The sequence below is a fragment of the Schistocerca gregaria genome, chromosome X (genome assembly GCF_023897955.1).
Source record: "Schistocerca gregaria isolate iqSchGreg1 chromosome X, iqSchGreg1.2, whole genome shotgun sequence".
In the NCBI taxonomy this organism is placed as follows: Eukaryota; Metazoa; Arthropoda; class Insecta; order Orthoptera; family Acrididae; genus Schistocerca; species Schistocerca gregaria.
Window position 1 is genome coordinate 77,805,550 of NC_064931.1, and position 19,136 is coordinate 77,824,685.

At 40.1% G+C, this 19,136-nt stretch overlaps 1 protein-coding gene across 1 annotated transcript in view; it reads right to left on the bottom strand.

Annotated features, from left to right (window-relative positions):
- The window catches only part of LOC126298390 (Down syndrome cell adhesion molecule-like protein Dscam2), a 206,124-nt gene that overhangs the window by 97,811 nt on the left and 89,177 nt on the right, over positions 1–19,136 (bottom strand). Inside the window, exons 7-10 of the mRNA XM_049989697.1 lie at positions 17,343–17,482; positions 15,991–16,259; positions 9,866–10,017; positions 9,716–9,733 (exon numbers count right to left, since the gene is read on the bottom strand). Coding sequence (XP_049845654.1) covers positions 9,716–9,733; positions 9,866–10,017; positions 15,991–16,259; positions 17,343–17,482 — 579 coding nt within the window. The remainder of the gene's footprint in view (positions 1–9,715; positions 9,734–9,865; positions 10,018–15,990; positions 16,260–17,342; positions 17,483–19,136) is intronic.

The following is a 19,136-nucleotide window of genomic DNA, read 5'->3' on the forward strand; positions in this document are numbered from 1 at the left end:
TCACCAGAAACATATAATATCACTCATGCATATTAACTTGAATGGATTTCTCCAACATGAATATGAACTATCTAGTCAACATTAAGCAACAACAAGCACATGCAAATTGATTTTACAGTACAGTGATGGTGTAAAGTGAAGAAAGCTGCTAGGTTGCATTGTGATACAACACAATTTTTGAAATAGAAAAGTAATGCATAATTAATGAAATACTAAGCATTAACAAACATTTTCCAAGTGTTCATCTGTCAATTAAATTAACATTACACCACAAAGAAGTTAATTGGAGTCTGTTTTATATTGTCTATTGAAGGTTTCACTTGTTTCAAAGTATTTCTCGAAAAAAACAAAAACATATCCTAAGGGCCATTACCCGCGTACTTTAGACATTGGTTTACATCAAATTTAAGACATTTCTTTAAGAATTAAGTGAAGAATTTAGTTTCTTTCCATTACACATATATTTAGTAGTGGCGTAGCTACTCAAGGAATTGAAGGTTTTAAGTTATATCTTTTATTTCCCTTCAAAACGTGTAAAGTACATATCACGCATACACGATCTTAGCCCTAATTTTTCCGGTATACAAGTTTTGATTTTTGACGTTAGTTTAACTGCATTACATTACTATATTAATAGTATACATGTATATTAGTGCTCCACATAACTTTAGTGACTCTTGTGACCTGTAGTTAATAGAGTATTACTGTTATTGCCTAGATAAATTTTGTAAAAATATTGTAAACAACCATGAGCAAGAAGTGTTTGAGCTGCTGTAGAAAATTCAGTTCTGGGGTTCTGTGCAGCTGTTGTAGCAGATGGTTACATTGGGGTGAATGTAGTGGCATGGGAATTGGGGAAGTAAAGGGGTCTCTTCCATGGTATTGCAGGTTATGTTCAAGGGATAGGAAAATAGCGGAAGATTAGAGCTCTTCAGGCGGAACTGCATAGTGCTAGGGAGGAACGGATGAGGTTAAGGGGGAGTGGGAGCAAGGAACAGGTGTCACGAAAGAGAACAGTATCTGGCAGTCTCATCATTGGCACAAACAATAGATTTACCTTGATACCTCAGTCAACTAAGGAAGAGGCTCAAGTAGATGTAAGTGTAGTTAGCACTCAACAGACTTTTACTAGGAAACCAACTGTTGCAAAAAAGTAGAAAGTAGAAGGAAAGTTCTGTTGTTAGTTAGTAGCCATGGAAGAGGTATGGGCCACATCATTCAGGAAAAATTGCATGACAGGTACCAGGTCAAAAGTATTTTCAAGTCCAGTGCATATCTTAGCCAAGTGATAGAGGATGTAGGATCATTGTGCAAGGGTTTTACAAAGCAGGATCATGTTGTGGTTGTGGGTGGAGCAGGAAACAGTATTGATAGGAATCAGGGCTACAATATTGTGACCTGGTAAAAATGGCATCTGCAACAAACCATACAAATGTTGGCTTGGTTCCCTGCTTTCATGCAGTATGATCGGCCCCAATTGAAGAGCTCTATCAGGAGGATCAATATGGAGCTAGATCAGCTGATGTTGATAATTCTTCCAGGTTATATGGCCGTGGTCCATGGAATTCTTGTATTCCTTATGTTAAACTTCCAGAAGTCTAACTGATTTCAAGACATTCTCCCCGTAGAGTCTTCTAATCTAACAATGAAGGCTTTCACGAGTGGATGGTACTGTTGTTGATAATTCTTCTGGGTTATATGGCCATGGTCCATGGAATTCTTATATTCCTTACGTTAAACTTCCAGAAGTCTAACTGATTTCGAGACATTCTCCCCGTAGAGTCTTCTAATCATTCAATGAAGGCTTTCACGACTGAATGGTACTGTTGTTGATAATTCTTCTGGGTTATATGGCCGTGGTACTTTATTGACACATTCCTGGGGTCAGATACATCACATGATCACACTGACAGAACCACAGGCACATAGACACAGGCAACAGAGCATGCACAATGTCGGCACTAGTACAGTGTATATCCACCTTTCGCAGCAATGCAGGCTGCTATTCTCCCATGGAGACGATCGTAGAGATGCTGGATGTAGTCCTGTGGAATGGCTTGCCATGCCATTTCCACGTGGCGCCTCAGTTGGACCAGCGTTCGTGCTGGACGTGCAGACCACGTGAGACGACGCTTCATCCAGTCCCAAACATGCTCAATGGGGGACAGATCCGAAGATCTTGCTGGCCAGGGTAGTTGACTTACACTGTCTAGAGCATATTGGGTGGCATGGGATACATGCGGACGTGCATTGTCCTGTTGGAACAGCAAGTTCCCTTGCTGGTCTAGGAATGGTAGAATGATGGGTTCGATTACGGTTTGGATGTACCGTGCACTATTCAGTGTCCCCTCGATGATCACCAGAGGTGTACGGCCAGTGTAGGAGATCGCTCCCCACACCATGATGCCGGGTGTTGGCCCTGTGTGCCTCGGTCGTATGCAGTCCTGATTGTGGCGCTCACCTGCACAGCGCCAAACACGCATACGACCATCATTGGCACCAAGGCAGAAGCGACTCTCATCGCTGAAGACGACACGTCTCCATTCGTCCCTCCATTCACGCCTGTCGCGACACCACTGGAGGCAGGCTACACGATGTTGGGGCGTGAGCGGAAGACGGCCTAACGGTGTGCGGGACCGTAGCCCAGCTTCATGGAGATGGTTGCGAATGGTCCTCGCCGATACCCCAGGAGCAACAGTGTCCCTAATTTGCTGGGAAGTGGCGGTGCGGTCCCCTACGGCACTGCGTAGGATCCTACGGTCTTGGCGTGCATCCGTGCCTCGCTGCGGTCCGGTCCCAGGTCGACGGGCACGTGCACCTTCCGCCGACCACTGGCGACAACATCGATGTACTGTGGATACCTCACGCCCCACGTGTTGAGCAATTCGGCGGTACGTCCACCCGGCCTCCCGCACCCACTATACGCCCTCGCTCAAAGTCCGTCAACTGCACATACGGGTCACGTCCACGCTGTCGCGGCATGTTACCAGAGTTAAAGACTGCGCTGGAGCTCCGTATGCCACGGCCAACTGGCTGACACTGACGGCGGCGGTGCACAAATGCTGCGCAGCTAGCGTCATTCGACGGCCAACACTGCGGTTCCTGGTGTGTCCGCTGTGCCGTGCGTGTGATCATTGCTTGTACAGCCCTCTCGCAGTGTCCGGAGCAAGTAAGGTGGGTCTGACACACCGGTGTCAATGTGTTCTTTTTTCCATTTCCAGGAGTGTACATATTTACATTTACTAGAGTTTTCTGTCTCTGTACTTGAACTTTCTGTTGTTTCGTCATTGTTTTACCTTATGTTTCTGATTAGGTTTTACTGCACGTGTCCCTATTATATTTTTACACATTTTTCAAATTACAAGGTTTTATAAAAAGGTATGGCCAAACTTTCAGGAAACATTCCTCACACACAAATAAAGAAAAGATGTTATGTTGACATGTGTCCGGAAACACTTAATTTCCATGTTAGAGCTTATTTTAGTTTCGTCAGTATGTACTGTACTTCCTCGATTCACCGCCAGTTGGCTCAATTGAAGGAAGGTAATGCTGACTTCAGTGCTTGTGTTGAGATGCGACTCATTGTTCTACAGTACTAGCATCAAGCACATCAGTACATAGCATCAACAGGTTAGTGTTCATCATGAATGTGGTTTTGGAGTCAGTGCAATGTTTACAAATGCAGAGTTGGCAGATGCCCGTTTGATGTACGGATTAGCACAGGGCAATAGCCGTGGTGTGGCACATTTGTATCGATTTCCAGGACGAAGGTGTCCTGACAAAAAGATGTTCGAAGCAATTGATCGGCGTCTTAGGGAGCACTGAACATTCTGGCCTATGACTCACGACTGGGGAAGATCTAGAACAATGAGGACACCTGCAATGGATGAGGCAATTCTTCGTGCAGTTGACGATAACACTGATGTCAGCGTCAAAGAAGTTGCTGCTGTACAAGGTAACATTGACCACGTCACTGTATGGAGAGTGCTATGGGAGAACCAGTTGTTTCCGTACCATGTAAAACGTGTGCAGGCACTATCAGCAGCTGATTGGCCTCCACGGGTACACTTCTGCAAATGGATCATCCAACAATGTGTCAATCCTCATTTCAGTGCAAATGTTCTCTTTACGGATGAGGCTTCGTTCCAACGTGATCAAATTGTAAATTTTCACAATCAACATGTGTGGGCTGACGAGATGCTGCACGCAATTGTGTAATCACGTGATCAACACAGATTTTCTCTGAAAGTTTGGGCAGGCATATTTAGTGATGTCTTGATTGGCCCCCATGTTCTTCCACCTACTCTCAATGGAGCATGTTATCATGATTTCATATGGGATACTCTTCCTGTGCTGCTAGAACATGTGCCTTTACAAGTACGACACAACATGTGGTTCATGCATGATGGAGCTCCTGCACATTTCAGTCAAAGTGTTCGTACGCTTCTCAACAACAGATTTGGTGACCGATGGATTGGTAGAGGCGGACGAATTCCATGGCCTCCACCCTCTCCTGACCTCAACCCTCTTGAATTTCATTTATGAGGGGCATTTGAAAGCTCTTGTCTACACAACCTCGATACCACATGTAGAGACTCTTTGTGCTCGTATTGTGGATGGCTGCGCTACAATACACCATTCTTCAGGGCTGCATCAGCGCATCAAGAATTCCATGCGATGGAGGGTGGATGCATGTATGCTAGCTAACGAAGGACATTTTGAACATTTCCTGTAACAAAGTGTTTGAAGTCACGCTGGTACGTTCTGTTGCTGTGTGTTTCCATTTCATGATTAATGTGATTTGAAGAGAAGTAATAAAATGAGCTCTAACATGGAAAGAAAGCATTTCCGGACAAATGTCCACATACATTTTCTTTCTTTGTGTGTGAGGAATATTTCCTAAAAGTTTGGCCGTACCTTTTTGTAACACCCTGTATGTATGCTTTCTGAGTTGCATATAACACCATAATTTGTTTTACATTTACTTATATATTCTCAGCAATGTTTTTGGTCTCAGATACCTTCTTTTTAGAAACTGGTTTGTATATCATTCACAGTTCATAGTTTTGTAATAACTGTCCATTATGTCACACATAATTATACAATAGCATCACATAGTTCTGATCATATGCACTGAATTCCTACATTGTTTTATACACTCCTGGAAATTGAAATAAGAACACCGTGAATTCATTGTCCCAGGAAGGGGAAACTTTATTGACACATTCCTGGGGTCAGATACATCACATGATCACACTGACAGAACCACAGGCACATAGACACAGGCAACAGAGCATGCACAATGTCGGCACTAGTACAGTGTATATCCACCTTTCGCAGCAATGTAGGCTGCTATTCTCCCATGGAGACGATCGTAGAGATGCTGGATGTAGTCCTGTGGAACGGCTTGCCATGCCATTTCCACCTGGCGCCTCAGTTGGACCAGCGTTCGTGCTGGACGTGCAGACCGTGTGAGACGACGCTTCATCCAGTAGCAAACATGCTCAATGGGGGACAGATCCGGAGATCTTGCTGGCCAGGGTAGTTGACTTACACCTTCTAGAGCACGTTGGGTGGCACGGGATACATGCGGACGTGCATTGTCCTGTTGGAACAGCAAGTTCCCTTGCCGGTCTAGGAATGGTAGAACGATGGGTTTGATGACGGTTTGGATGTACCATGCACTATTCAGTGTCCCCTCGACGATCACCAGAGGTGTACGGCCAGCGTAGGAGATCGCTCCCCACACCATGATGCCGGGTGTTGGCCCTGTGTGCCTCGGTCGTATGCAGTCCTGATTGTGGCGCTCACCTGCACAGCGCCAAACACGCATACGACCATCATTGGCACCAAGGCAGAAGCGACTCTCATCGCTGAAGACGACACGTCTCCATTCGTCCCTCCATTCATGCCTGTCGCGACACCACTGGAGGCGGGCTACACAATGTTGGGGCGTGAGCGGAAGACGGCCTAACAGTGTGCGGGACCGTAGCCCAGCTTCATGGAGACGGTTGCGAATGGTCCTCGCCGATACCCCAGGAGCAACAGTGTCATTAATTTGCTGGGAAGTGGCGGTGCGGTCCCCTACGGCACTGCGTAGGATCCTACGGTCTTGGCGTGCATCCGTGTGTTGTTGCGCTCCGGTCCCAGGTCGACGGGCACGTGCACCTTCCGCCGACCACTGGCGACAACATCGATGTACTGTGGAGACCTCACGCCCCACGTGTTGAGCAATTCGGCGGTACGTCCACCCGGCCTCCCGCATGCACACTATACGCCCTCGCTCAAAGTCCGTCAACTGCACATACGGTTCACGTCCACGCTGTCGCGGCATGCTACCAGTGTTAAAGACTGCGATGGAGCTCCGTATGCCACGGCAAACTGGCTGACACTGACGGCGGCGGTGCACAAATGCTGCGCAGCTAGCGCCATTCGACGGCCAACACCGCGGTTCCTGGTGTGTCCGCTGTGCCGTGCGTGTGATCATTGCTTGTACAGCCCTCTCGCAGTGTCCGGAGCAAGTGTGGTGGGTCTGACACACCGGTGTCAATTTGTTCTTTTTTCCATTTCCATGAGTGTATAACGTAAAATTAGCTCTATTATGTAATAGCTGAACCAAAGAAAAAATTATTTTCTGTTAATGCTTAGTATTTTCATTAATTGTACATTTCAAAATCGTTGCTGCAATGCAACCTAGCAGCTTTCTTCGCTTCACACTATCATTGTAGTATAAAAATCACTTTGCACTTGCTTGCATAAGGTTGTATTCAAACTGGACAGATCTATTTGGTTTATTACACATGAATGATATTATGTATTTCTGATGACTGCTTTATTTCACTGTGTAATGTTCATCCTTTGGTTTTACTTCACTGATAGCCATTTATGTATTTTTGTAGCTTTTGAAAATGGTTAAAGCCACAATGTGGAAGCAAAAAATACTGTGGCTGAGACACATAATATTGTTTTAGTGCAATCAATGGCCACACCATTTCACAGTGCATTTATGCAAATTATAGCTGTTATTAATGAAGAACTGAGAGAATTTTATAATCCCCTATACATAATTCTCTTAAGAACTACAAAGATGAAGTTAGAGCAATTACTTAGCACACAGTGACATTTAACCAGTGATTCTTTCCATGATCCATATGCAGTTGGATTGGGATGCTATTCTAACATGTGGTACAATGTTAAGTACCCTCTGGCATGCATTTCACTGTGGTTTGTAGAGTATATACATAGATGTAGACGGTGACAGCAGTGATGATCACTGCATATCTTATGCTTCTTGTACCTTTATGTTTTTTATCCAGTTGATAAACCAGAAAAATGACAGCAGTTAAAATTCAGTCAGAAAGCCTGTATTCTCATATTAGCTAACAATCATTTCTCTGTTCGTGAAGCTGAATATACAAATAATTCCATATCAATGGTGTCTGCTAAGAATGACATATATTTTCAGGTTGCCATTTAGCACCTGGAATGTGTGTTCAAAGGGTTAGATAACCAACAGAAACAGCAACAAAATCAGAGATGTGACAAGCTACACAAAGGATGCTATTGGCACACTGCACACACCTGGAGTCTACAAAGACAGCTTGAAGTATGGGCAGATAAAACAGAAAGTTATTAGTGAAGAACATCATAATGAGTGCAGGAAAAATATACACTTCTGAGAAATTTGCTTACTAACTAGAAAGCCATATCCTATCAAGAGAAAAACATGAGAGGTGATTGAAACTGTGAAGCAGTCTGCCAACATAAAAGGTGAGCAGTAGCTGGCTTATTAAGCCAACAGTCCCTCAGTCCTTATGAAGTCTTGATACACATAATGAATGATATTGTGCCCCAAAAGCCAGTTAGGGTAATCTTTCTATTCTCAGACTGATTTCAGCCAAATGACCATTTTCAGTCTTTATGAAGTCTTGATACGCACAATGAATGACATTTTGCCCCAAAAACCAGTTAGGGTAATCTTTTTATTCTCAGACTGATTTCAGCCATATGACCATCTTCTAGCAAGCAAACATCCTAAAACATTAACAGTTTACATTCAAGTTTTTGTATGGACATTGACACAGTGAAATATCATAGGTTTAAGGAATAGGTCAAAAGTTGAACTATTTGTAGTATATTATAACTGTAGTGAACAATTGTTTATATGTATAATATCCAATAACTATTTCTGTTTCAAAATGGTGGTAGGAAGAAAGATTAGGGTATAATGATCCACCGATAAAGATGTTATTAGGGGTGGAACACAACTCAGGACATGAATTTTCTCTCAGTCTTTTCTCAATAGGAATTTCAGCCTTCAATTTAAGGAATCTAGGAAACCTAAATCTTAATCTGCATATGTGGATTTGTAACTCACTTCTTCCTAGGGTTAACTTCACTTTCCAGTAACAAAATTTAACCAAGTGTGGAGTTCTTTTCTCCTAAATGTGTGCCTTGTCTTTCTCTATGATAAAGCTGTGCTACATAATACCTTTTTCTCCATCATTCTTGCAGTCAAAACTGTGTGACTGTAAATGTTCTTTACTATATTCAGTGTCTTATGAAGAGATCATTAAAAAAAAGATTACTGAATGTTCATTATCCAGAAAACAGTATCCATAACTGTTTAGGAGTTAATCTTCCTGTGAGAAAGGTCACTTGTGATTTTTTGGACATTCACATCACCCTGACAACCTCACAAATAACTTTATCCAGTTGCATTAGTTCTCATCTGCTGTGCAGTGTCCATAAATTTCAGCTAGAGTTCCCAAAAAAGGCGAACATCGTATGTTGAAACTAACATTGCTATCTGATCGAAAAGTCCACAGATTTACTGCTAGTCCATTATTATGCACACTGTTTTGATGAAAAGACATGCTGCTATAATTAGGTAAGCTGACAGACTGACTTGGGTGTGAATGGCCACCTTACATTACATACCCAGCCCTTACTGGCCACTCCCTATGCAATCAACATCCAAAGGCTTACATTGGAGACCAACGAGGTGACTGTGTTGGCAGCTGTTGTTGATGACACTCAGTGTGGAGCCCTGGCTCTAGAAACATGGATGTAGGCACTTCATCTTCCCTGGCTGCCAGCTAGTTATGTTTGCTGGATGACTTCTTAATTGGACCCACTGCTGGATATCGAGCCTTGGTGGGACTACAGCTGCAGTTCCAGTTGACGAAACTTCCCTGGTGTGTGTCTGTAACAATGCTGTATTAGTATTTCAATATTTGTGCTAAAATTCTGGTGCTGTAGTTATGTGAGTCCCAGACAAACAGTGTTTTGTGACTACAGACTTGGCAAGATACATCAGCCAAGTGTGAAAATCACTGTCAAGAAGACCAGCAACAATAATGCACACTGTTTGTTCAACATATGTCTTGCCACAATGGCACAGAATCTGGTGTGCCCTAGCCATTTGAAAGCCAGAAACTGAGGTTCAATTGACACTATTAACTAACAGTACACCTGTGGACTGTGCAACCAATTAATATGCCAAGAGAAACTTAAGAACCACTGTGTTGCCAGTGCTTCCCAGGCAAATGCCTAACAAATGTTCATTTTCCACTTAAGTTATAGTACCGGTGAGCCCTGAAGATTTTAGATGAGATATTACTTATAAGTAATGATGCCAGACAAGCTGTACAATAGACAGTCAATAGCAGAAGTAATAAAAACTGCAGGTTCATTGGAAAAGAAAAATACTTACTTCCTTTATTTCTGTTTCCTGATGTGCATGAAAAAGAGATCAAGATATACCATTATTCAAGCAAACAGAAAAGAAATTACTATTCTCCAAGATATTTTAAAATGATGTGTTAAGTTTCTACACACACAAAAATGTGGTTTTTCAATTTACCTTGAACTTTCACATAATATGTTATCTCATCTTTCCCAAATCTGTTTTCCACAGAGCATGTGTAGTTTCCAGCATGTGAAGGTCTTACTGAGCTGATGTAAAGCTGCCATTCATCATTAATTTTCACACTGCTGTCTTGCACTGGTTTGTCACTGATTGGCAGAGAGTTACATTTTATCGTTAGTAGTAATGTTCTTACAACTAATGCAAAGTCATATACTTTGTCTTACATGGTAATATAAACTATTATGTCAAATTTGCAGTTAAAAAATATAACACTGGGTGATTGTAATAGGTTTGGAATGGTAATTCTATAGCCACATCATGTTCCTGATGTTTTTCTTTCTGTTTGAAGCTCATGGTCTGTGAGCACCTCATTACAAGCTCATTTTATCAAAAAGTTATTGAGACATAACGACAAATTACAGCAACAGAAACTAACAAAAATTGCAGTGAAACAGGTAAAACACATGCAAGAGAGGTCCAATATGTAGCTGACTATTATAAATTAATCACTATGAAAGTCACAGATAGGCACAACAAAAAGACTGTAACAAAATACGATTTCAGCCAACAAAGCCTTTGTCACAAACAGACAATAGACACACATACACTCACTAGCACACAAATGCAACTCACCCACACATGACCATAGCCTCTGGCAGCAGAAGTCACACTATAAGCAGCAACAGCAATGGATGATGGGAGAGGCAACTGGGTAAGGGTAAGGAGGAGGCTGGGGCAGGGAGGGGGAGGGATAGCAGGGTAGAAGTGGGGGACGATGAAGTGCTGCTGGGGAGCATGCAGGGACAAGGTGGAGAGAGGGTAGAGCTGTTAGGTGCAGTCGAGAGGTTAGACGGTATGTGGAGGAGTGGTAGGATGGGGGAGGGGGTAGCGGGAAAGGAGAGAAGTAAAAAGACTGTCTGTGTTATTGGAATAGAGGGATATATATTGCTGGAATGGGAATATCGTTACATTCTATCCTGGATTTTCCATTGTTTTATAAATTAATCACTCTTTGTTTCTACAGGAGTTCACATTCATTTCTGTAGTTGACGTAGCTCTTTCCAAAGAATAGATGGATTTGACATGATCTGGGTCCCTACAAGTATAAATGTGAACAATAACATGGAAGAAGAACTCTACACGTACCTATTAACAGTGAAAACCGCAGAAAGATACTTGAGAAACAAGTGTACATGATACCTTAAAACTAGAAATGTGATTTGTAAAATAAAGAGATTTCAGTACTCCATCAAAATAATAAATCTTATGTTAAAAAGTCAAACATTGAAACAACTGACAAATTAGGTAGTCAAGTTTTGCTCTCACACTCTAACACTTGGATCTTTTATGCATTAATTTATTAATTCCTCTACTAAAGAAATCAATATGTGGTGTTGACTATGGACAATTGCAAAGAATTTAAAACTAATAACATTCACACTCAGTGAAGAATTTCTTCATACTAGCAGAAGATAATTAGTATAATCATTCAGAAAGTTCAGAAATACATCAGGTCATTCTTGAGAACAAAAGTTTTATTCTAAAAGTCAGTTAATAAACTATAATACAACCATGAGAATCAATAAGGGAGAAAAGGGTGTACTTTCTCCTCAAGTTTCTGGGATACAGACGTTTTATCCTCAGGAGGATGACGGTTCAATCCCACATCCCACCATCCTGATTTAGGTTTTCCGTGGTTTCGCTAAATCGCTTCAGTCAAATGCTGTGATGGTTCCTTTGAAAGGGCACAGCTGACTTTCTTCCTCATCCATCCCTAATCCGATGAGACCGATGACTTCGCAGCTTGGTCTCCTCTCCCAAATCAACCCAATTCAACCTTTTATTCATTACAAAATTCTTATTCCTTTCCAAAAATAGCTGTCAAATATACAGATTCATCATTGGTGAATGCAACATAAAACATTGTGAGTTTAGTTAATATTAAAAAACTTGACTTTGCTTGATTGCCAATCTTTCCATGGGAGATCATGCCATTCCCTACATGTGGCAGAGATTTTGGCACTGTTTTGCAGTCATCACAGTTGGTAACATTGTCAAGATTAACCTTTAACTAATGTAGTGGCAAACATGGGACACTAACACCGTGGTGCAGTCAATCTGACCTCTTAATTATAGGTGGATGTTATGTTAACAATTTCAATCCCTTTGAAATTCTCTGTTTTGCATATGACAGAGTCTTTAATACATTGCAAATAAACACGAAAATACAAAACATTAACATTAAATAATTACTGATAAACTGGCATTCCGATATGTTTACTGCACATCTTGTAAACAATACATTTATATGTTAATCATTGGCAAATAACGAAATTAATGCTTTGATAGATTTTGTATTTCTTCTTAAAGAACTAATGAAACAAAAAATGTAACATTTTTAACCTGAAAAAGTACCTCATGAAAAATCAGAGCCCTCCAAATCACAATTTTTCACAACAGTGCTTGGAGACCTGGGAACAGTACTGCATGCACATTGGTCTCTTGCAGATGTAGCAAACATGCAAACTCTTCCTTATCTTACTGGTTAGGCAGATTCTGTACATTTTCCTATTCCTAGGACCTAATTCTGCTTCCACTACTTCTTCTGTTGGAGCATCGGGCCTATAATCCGGCAGGTCATTAGTTGTAACTCCTGAGGAAGTTGTGGGTTCTGAGCTTGTTTTTGCATATATTTCAGCACAAGACTACAGGCCAGCTATTTCAAGAAGATACCTCTGTTGACAGGAGCTTCATCTGATCCACTCTTCTGAAGAACAAATGCAATTACTGTAGAATAAATACTTTGGTCAACGTTGAGTTCTTTGACAGCAGGAGTTCATGGGGCACTTTTTGTCCAGTTCATCGACACCTCCTTTAGTGGCATTTTAGTATGATATCATTTCTGGTTTCTGAGAAGTCAAATCCTCAGTGGGGCTATAATGCATGGAAGAGACATGAAGAACTGCTTTGTTTGTCTTTGGCACAGGCAACAACAGAGTGGTACCTTGCGTAAAACCGTACAAATACAAACCAACTGGTCTATGCTTTTTTGGTTGTAAGGCTTGTGGAATCTCTCTCTTATTCTTTTTTAGAGTTACAACAAAAGTCAATTGTCTTTTCCTTAACTAACTATAGCCTGTATTGAGCTGAAAAAATTGTCAGCAGTAATGTTGCGATTACAGTTTCTTATCATTGTCTGGCAAAGTATCGCCATCAGAGCCTTTTCCAGTGTACATATACCCATTATAAAAGTGACTGGTTCTTGCATCACACAAGAACATTATTTTTAAACCATATTTACCAGGCTTCTTTGGCATGTAATCCAAAAATGAGCATTTACCATGGAAGGAAACTAGTTGCTCATTTAAAGTAGCACATGTGCCTATATTGAAATATTTTTGGGAATATTCAAAAATTTTTTTACAGTGAAATGAGACTGCTGTCATTTTGTCAACTTTGAGACCCTCTTTTCTGGTTCAAAATTCATCAAACCATAAGCAGTTCAACAGCATTAGGAAATGGTTTCTAGACATGACACGTCTGAAATTTCCCAACCTGAACCATCAGTTGCAAATATATAATTTACATTTTCGTGATTGGATTTAAAGACAGAAGAACATATCAGAAATCCTAGCAAAGTCAAAAGTTCATCCAAATCCAGGTTCTGAAGTTCAGCTTCGCTTTTGTCATATCACTTCCACCTGATGCAATCTATTTTAGCATTTGTCCATAGTAGGATGTAATTGAGAACTTTGCCATCAAAATAGAAATGTCATAATGAAAATGGGACTTTTGGATCCCCTGTAGTCAACATGGTGGATGGAAATTTCATGATGATGTTATGATGAGGAGTTCCAACAGCTCGGATCGGAAGTGCTTTGGCCCATTTGTACTGATTCTTGCTTCTCTGTTGCTCAGCACATTGATCACTACTTTCACTACTTTCATCAGAGTAATTTTCTGTTGCACTTTGTTCTGACAGTGTGTCATGCTCCCTCACAATGGGTTCAGTTTCTTCAGGATTATCATCATAGTCACTACTGTCTGATTTCTCCAACCATCTGCTCACAGTTTCCTCAATGTTTCAATCTGAAGCATTCACGCATTGTCTGCTACTTGCATCAGGTTCTTTACCTTTAGAATTACTAGGTTCTGCCATATTTCAAAAGCTGTGAAATGGAATATATTGAGAATATGTAAGGAAAGAAATTGTAGAAGAAATTACACAAACAACGTAGTATGGTCACAATGACTGTGAGCGATTTTCAGAAGGATGTCACTCACAGTCTAGAAGCTCTGGGATAACACCACATGCACTGCCAGTCCACTCACAATTAAACTCAAAGCTAACAAGCCGACAGCCATGATAATGGGTAGGGAACTGGCTAAATTGCAAACGTTCACAAAAGTGCAAGGTCAAATAGACTGCACCATGTTAGTTAAAGGTTAAGTCCCCACCTGTCCTCTGTCCCTTCCTTACAAAGCCATTAGCAATATGTCAGCCAGCACAAAGTAAAATATAGTTACAGTATACCTGCCCTGACACCCTTCCTAAAATCCCACAAGGATAGTCCCTTCATATGGTGTACAACACTGTCATCAAGTAGCTTAACTTTTGTCTGAGGACAAAGAAGACAACCAAAGCTTGCCCAGATTACTTTGTATAAGATTCTGAAGAAAATGGCTAGTTTATTTATTTTTGGTATGTTCATTTATGCATCATTTATCATCACAAAGCAACATGCAGCTATTGAGCTATGATTTCTGCAGTCCAGTTTCCAAGAATGCACAATAATTTGCCAAGCTGGTAAGATCTGACATTACTGGTGCAGTCACATCTGCTCTAAAGGCCAATTTCATGGCTATTTTGGAAGGAGTTGCATGTTCATGCTGTCAAATTTAAACCTTGGGTTACCCTTGCAAATATAGCTGCCAAAACATATTTTGTTCAAATTTTATGATATGCTCCAGCATAAAAAAATAAAAGCTGTTAAAATATTCATTTAATTAATCAACATCAGATATTAAATTTCATACCCAATAAAAGTGTTATTCTTGACATCACAGTTAAACAAACATTTATTTTTTATTTTTTAACATTTATTCTCTTACTTCACTTTAATGACTATGAATCTGTGGCATTTGTCACTAATTTTTTATTTATTTCTTTTTATTTCCAAAAGGATTTCCTGAATGAATCTGATTTTTATGTCTATTTCAGATGTTTAATTTTCAGTACATGAATAATATTTATGAATATCTTCTAGCTTTATTTCCTAACTTGCTAGGAGGAACATCAGGGCTTATTATCTTGTCAGTAACAGTTTCACTAGAGATAGAGTATGAATTCTAGCTGGGGAAGCATGGGGACTTAAATTGGCTATGTCTTTTCAAAGGAAATGTCCCATCATTCACATCAGTTGATTTAGAGAAATTACAGAAAACCCAACTCTGGGTAGGTGGATGGGGTTTGAACAACCATGAAATGGATTACCACTGCACCACTTTTCTCAGTAAACTCGTTGGATACCCTTGATTTAATTACATGAGAATGCAAAATGGCTCTGATCACTATGGGACTTAACAGCTGAGGTCATCAGTCCCCTAGAACTTAGAACTACTTAAACCTAACTAACCTAAGGACATCACATACATCCATGCCCGAGGAAGGATTCGAACCTGTGACCATAGTGGTCACGCGGTTCCAGACTGAAGCGTCCTAAAACCGCTTGGCCACACTGGCCGGCTGAGAATGCAATTTCAGATGGTTAAATTAGACTTTTATATTCCCACTAATAATGTAACAACATGTACTCTGCACAGACCAATGAGAGAAGCTTATTCTTTTAGTATCATACTAATCTACCTTTGAAGAAATACTGAATGGTAACTGTCAAATATTTGAGTATTGTGTAATTCTGTTTATATTTAGTTTGTGAGGCACAAAATGTATGAAACTTACCAAATCAGTTAAATCTAAACTGACAGTTTTTGAATCTTGTCCTCTCTTGGATAAGTGTCAGCAGACATCCATTATTACAAGTATTCTCATTTCTTTTGTTTGTCAAATGATTCAATACATTCTGAAACATATGTTACTCACAGAAACAAATACTTACTTCTTTCTCCAGTGGCGAAGTGGTGCCGGTTCTCCAACATAATTGCAAGACAGGTGCAAGTCTTCATGAAGTACAGCTATCACCTGTTGTGTGAAAGATGCTATTTGTGCAGGTACATGACTTGCTGGAGCCTGCACGATATGTCTGGACCCAGCACTTTCTCCAACTGCTGTAAATGCTGACACCCAGAATTCATAACGGTGGTGCAACTCTAAATGAGTGATAGTGTAAAAGGTCTGCTCAGCAGGAATGTCAAAGCTGTCCTTGTCCTAGAGTGTAAGATTACATATTAATCAATAAACAAATAGATATCATATCCATAAGACAAATGGTACTCAGAGTACTAGATAGAAAGGAGAGAAACTAAGTTTCTTCTTGATACCATAAATATAAAAATACAATTAACATGCTTTCTAATGAGTGATGCACACAATAATAAATTTGTAAGAAGGAGGATACTGTTCAAATCCTGCCCCAACATTTCTGATTTAAGGCTCCCACAACATTTCCAAATAAAAATCACAATGATTCTTTTTAAATCCTACAACAGCTTTTTGCCTCACTTTTCTTTTTTTCATAATTTTTCAATTTCTTTCAATTATTGCTCTATAGTTAATGACCTTAAAGTCAAATGATGTAAATTATAAGATGTAAATAACTGTAATTAAGATGCTGCTTTTGGCTTAACATTTCAAGAATAAATGGGTGATATTTGTTATCATGGATACAGATTTAATGAATGGAGGATATTGCAGTTTGATGCCCATTTACTACAGTCCTTTCATGCAACAAGGAATAATTCAGCATGAGCTATTTAGAGTAATGCACATATTGCAAATTTTTATGAGAAATATGATGACCTTTTAGGTCAGGAACCAGTGCCACAATTTTGACCACTCAGATATACATTCTCTTGTTTCGAGTTGGATAAAAACTGTCAAAAATGGTGATTATATTCAAAGCTGAAAAATGAATTCCGAATGTTGTAGCTGTCATCCTATGTATATGGTATATACTTTTCTTGTAAAACAAATACAAAATGTGTGACAAGTGTTAAATGCTAATGCACAACTTCCACTGGTTAAAAAAGTAGTTGTAGAATAAAATCTGTAAGTAATCATAGAGAGGATTCAACTTTGAATTAAATAACAATGCAATTACAAATGTAGCAACAGACAGAAATACAGAATGTAAATCTGAAAAATTTTGAGTATCACTCAGAAAGCAACAAAACTGACTTCATTATGTTACTGGTGTGAGCAGGTTTGATAGTCAATTTCTGGTGTACATAGTATAAGCTATGTCAGCAAAAATATTTATACTTCAGTGAAATCAAATTGCACCATACTAACCAAACCTATTCCATCCAGTGATCTCACATACACTTTGTACTTCTGGATTCTGCCATTTGGGTAGTTTGGAGGTCTCCAAGAGACTAGAATTGTTCTTGAATCCATTATAAGAGCCTTTATGTCTGCAGGTTCACTGGGTACTGTAACATATTTGACAAGGATGGTCAGTACTGCCACATTTGTAAAATTTATTTTACATATTGGTTGAAAGGTTGAAGGGAAAGGAGGAGAGATGAAGGGAATAAGACTTGCAGAGTTTAGTAAATGGAGATAGTCACAGACAAGTTGCTCAGAACCATGGGTCTGGGAAGACTTACTGGACAGGATCAGAAGGAAAACTGATTGTTGGTGGCTGCACCAGACAAGATTTGAAACTTGAGATCTTCAACGTACGGTGTAGGGTAATAAGTAAGACACAGGTTACTACAAAACATTGCACAACCTGCTCTATGTGTGGTGGACAAAATGTCAACACAATGGATCTCATTTCAGGGCACAGTTTTAGGCAGTCATAGCCTTGTCAAAGCAGCTGATGAATACATTTAAGAACAGGATAGTACTGACTGACAAGAGGTGAAATCCTATGTTGTTTTCTTGGAGGGATCAGTGGTAACAGTATTGGATGTGATGACCTGGGAAACTTGATTTTCAACTAGGCTGACTGGCCCCTACCCATGTGACATCTCTTATACAAGACTTGTCAAATGCAGCCTGCTACCACCATCTGTAGCAGCCCTATAACTGACAAATGAATACTACCAAAGGGAGAGTCACCTGTGAATTGACACATGTTGTGTACCAGCTATTATGTAAACACTGTTTGCCCTTACATACTGGTATGACTACCATGACGTTATCAGCTAAGGTGAATGGTACAGACAGAGGATGTATAATGGTAAAAAACTCTGTTGTGGAGCACACTTTACAACATAACAATCATGACCTTGATACCTGTTTTACCTCACATACTATCTAGATTCTCTCTCCTGACAGCAGTTTCTCAAAACTCCATAGGTGGGGACTGGCATTACAACATGAACTTGTTTCTCATCACTGACCTGGCATAAATTTAGATTAATTTCTATGGACTCAGCATTTTTTCAGTAACTATTCCTTTCCATCACTCCTTTTTATTTTTCTATATCTCTTATTTTCCAACCAATCAAATTAACCCTATCTCCCTCACCTGTTTACCACATACAATGCACTTAGCTTTCCACTCTTATTGACTCTTGCACAATGATTTTTCAGTAATCTGTGTCTTGCTTATGATCCTACTGTCAACCTCTAAATTTCCAGGTTTTCAAATCTTATCTGGTGCAGACACCAACAATCACTCATTCCTTCTCATCCCTTCCAGTAAGTCTCCCTTGACCTGACATTGTGGGCTACTTTTCCACAACTCTCTCGATCTCCTGAACATTGCTAACTACTTCTTTCATCCCTCTTCCTTTCCCTTCAACCCTCTGGCCAGGAGGAGCCACTAGCCCTGAAAACTTGTGCATTTCAATATCTTTTATATGTGTTTTTTTCCTACCACCACATGGCAAGTATATTTTTAAATTTATCCATTCTATTTTACATTTTCAAAGACTGATTATTTTTGTTTATTTATTTTACATATTGTTTCATAACAATACAAATACATCTACAAAGATCATCAACATGACGGTGGAAGGATCCTCACAAATTATTTACGCAAAATAAGCATAAGGTGAATGATTTCAAACTTAAAAATCACCTGGTAGTGAAAAAAGGTAGTGAACTTCCCTCATTTACCCTTATGGAGATTTT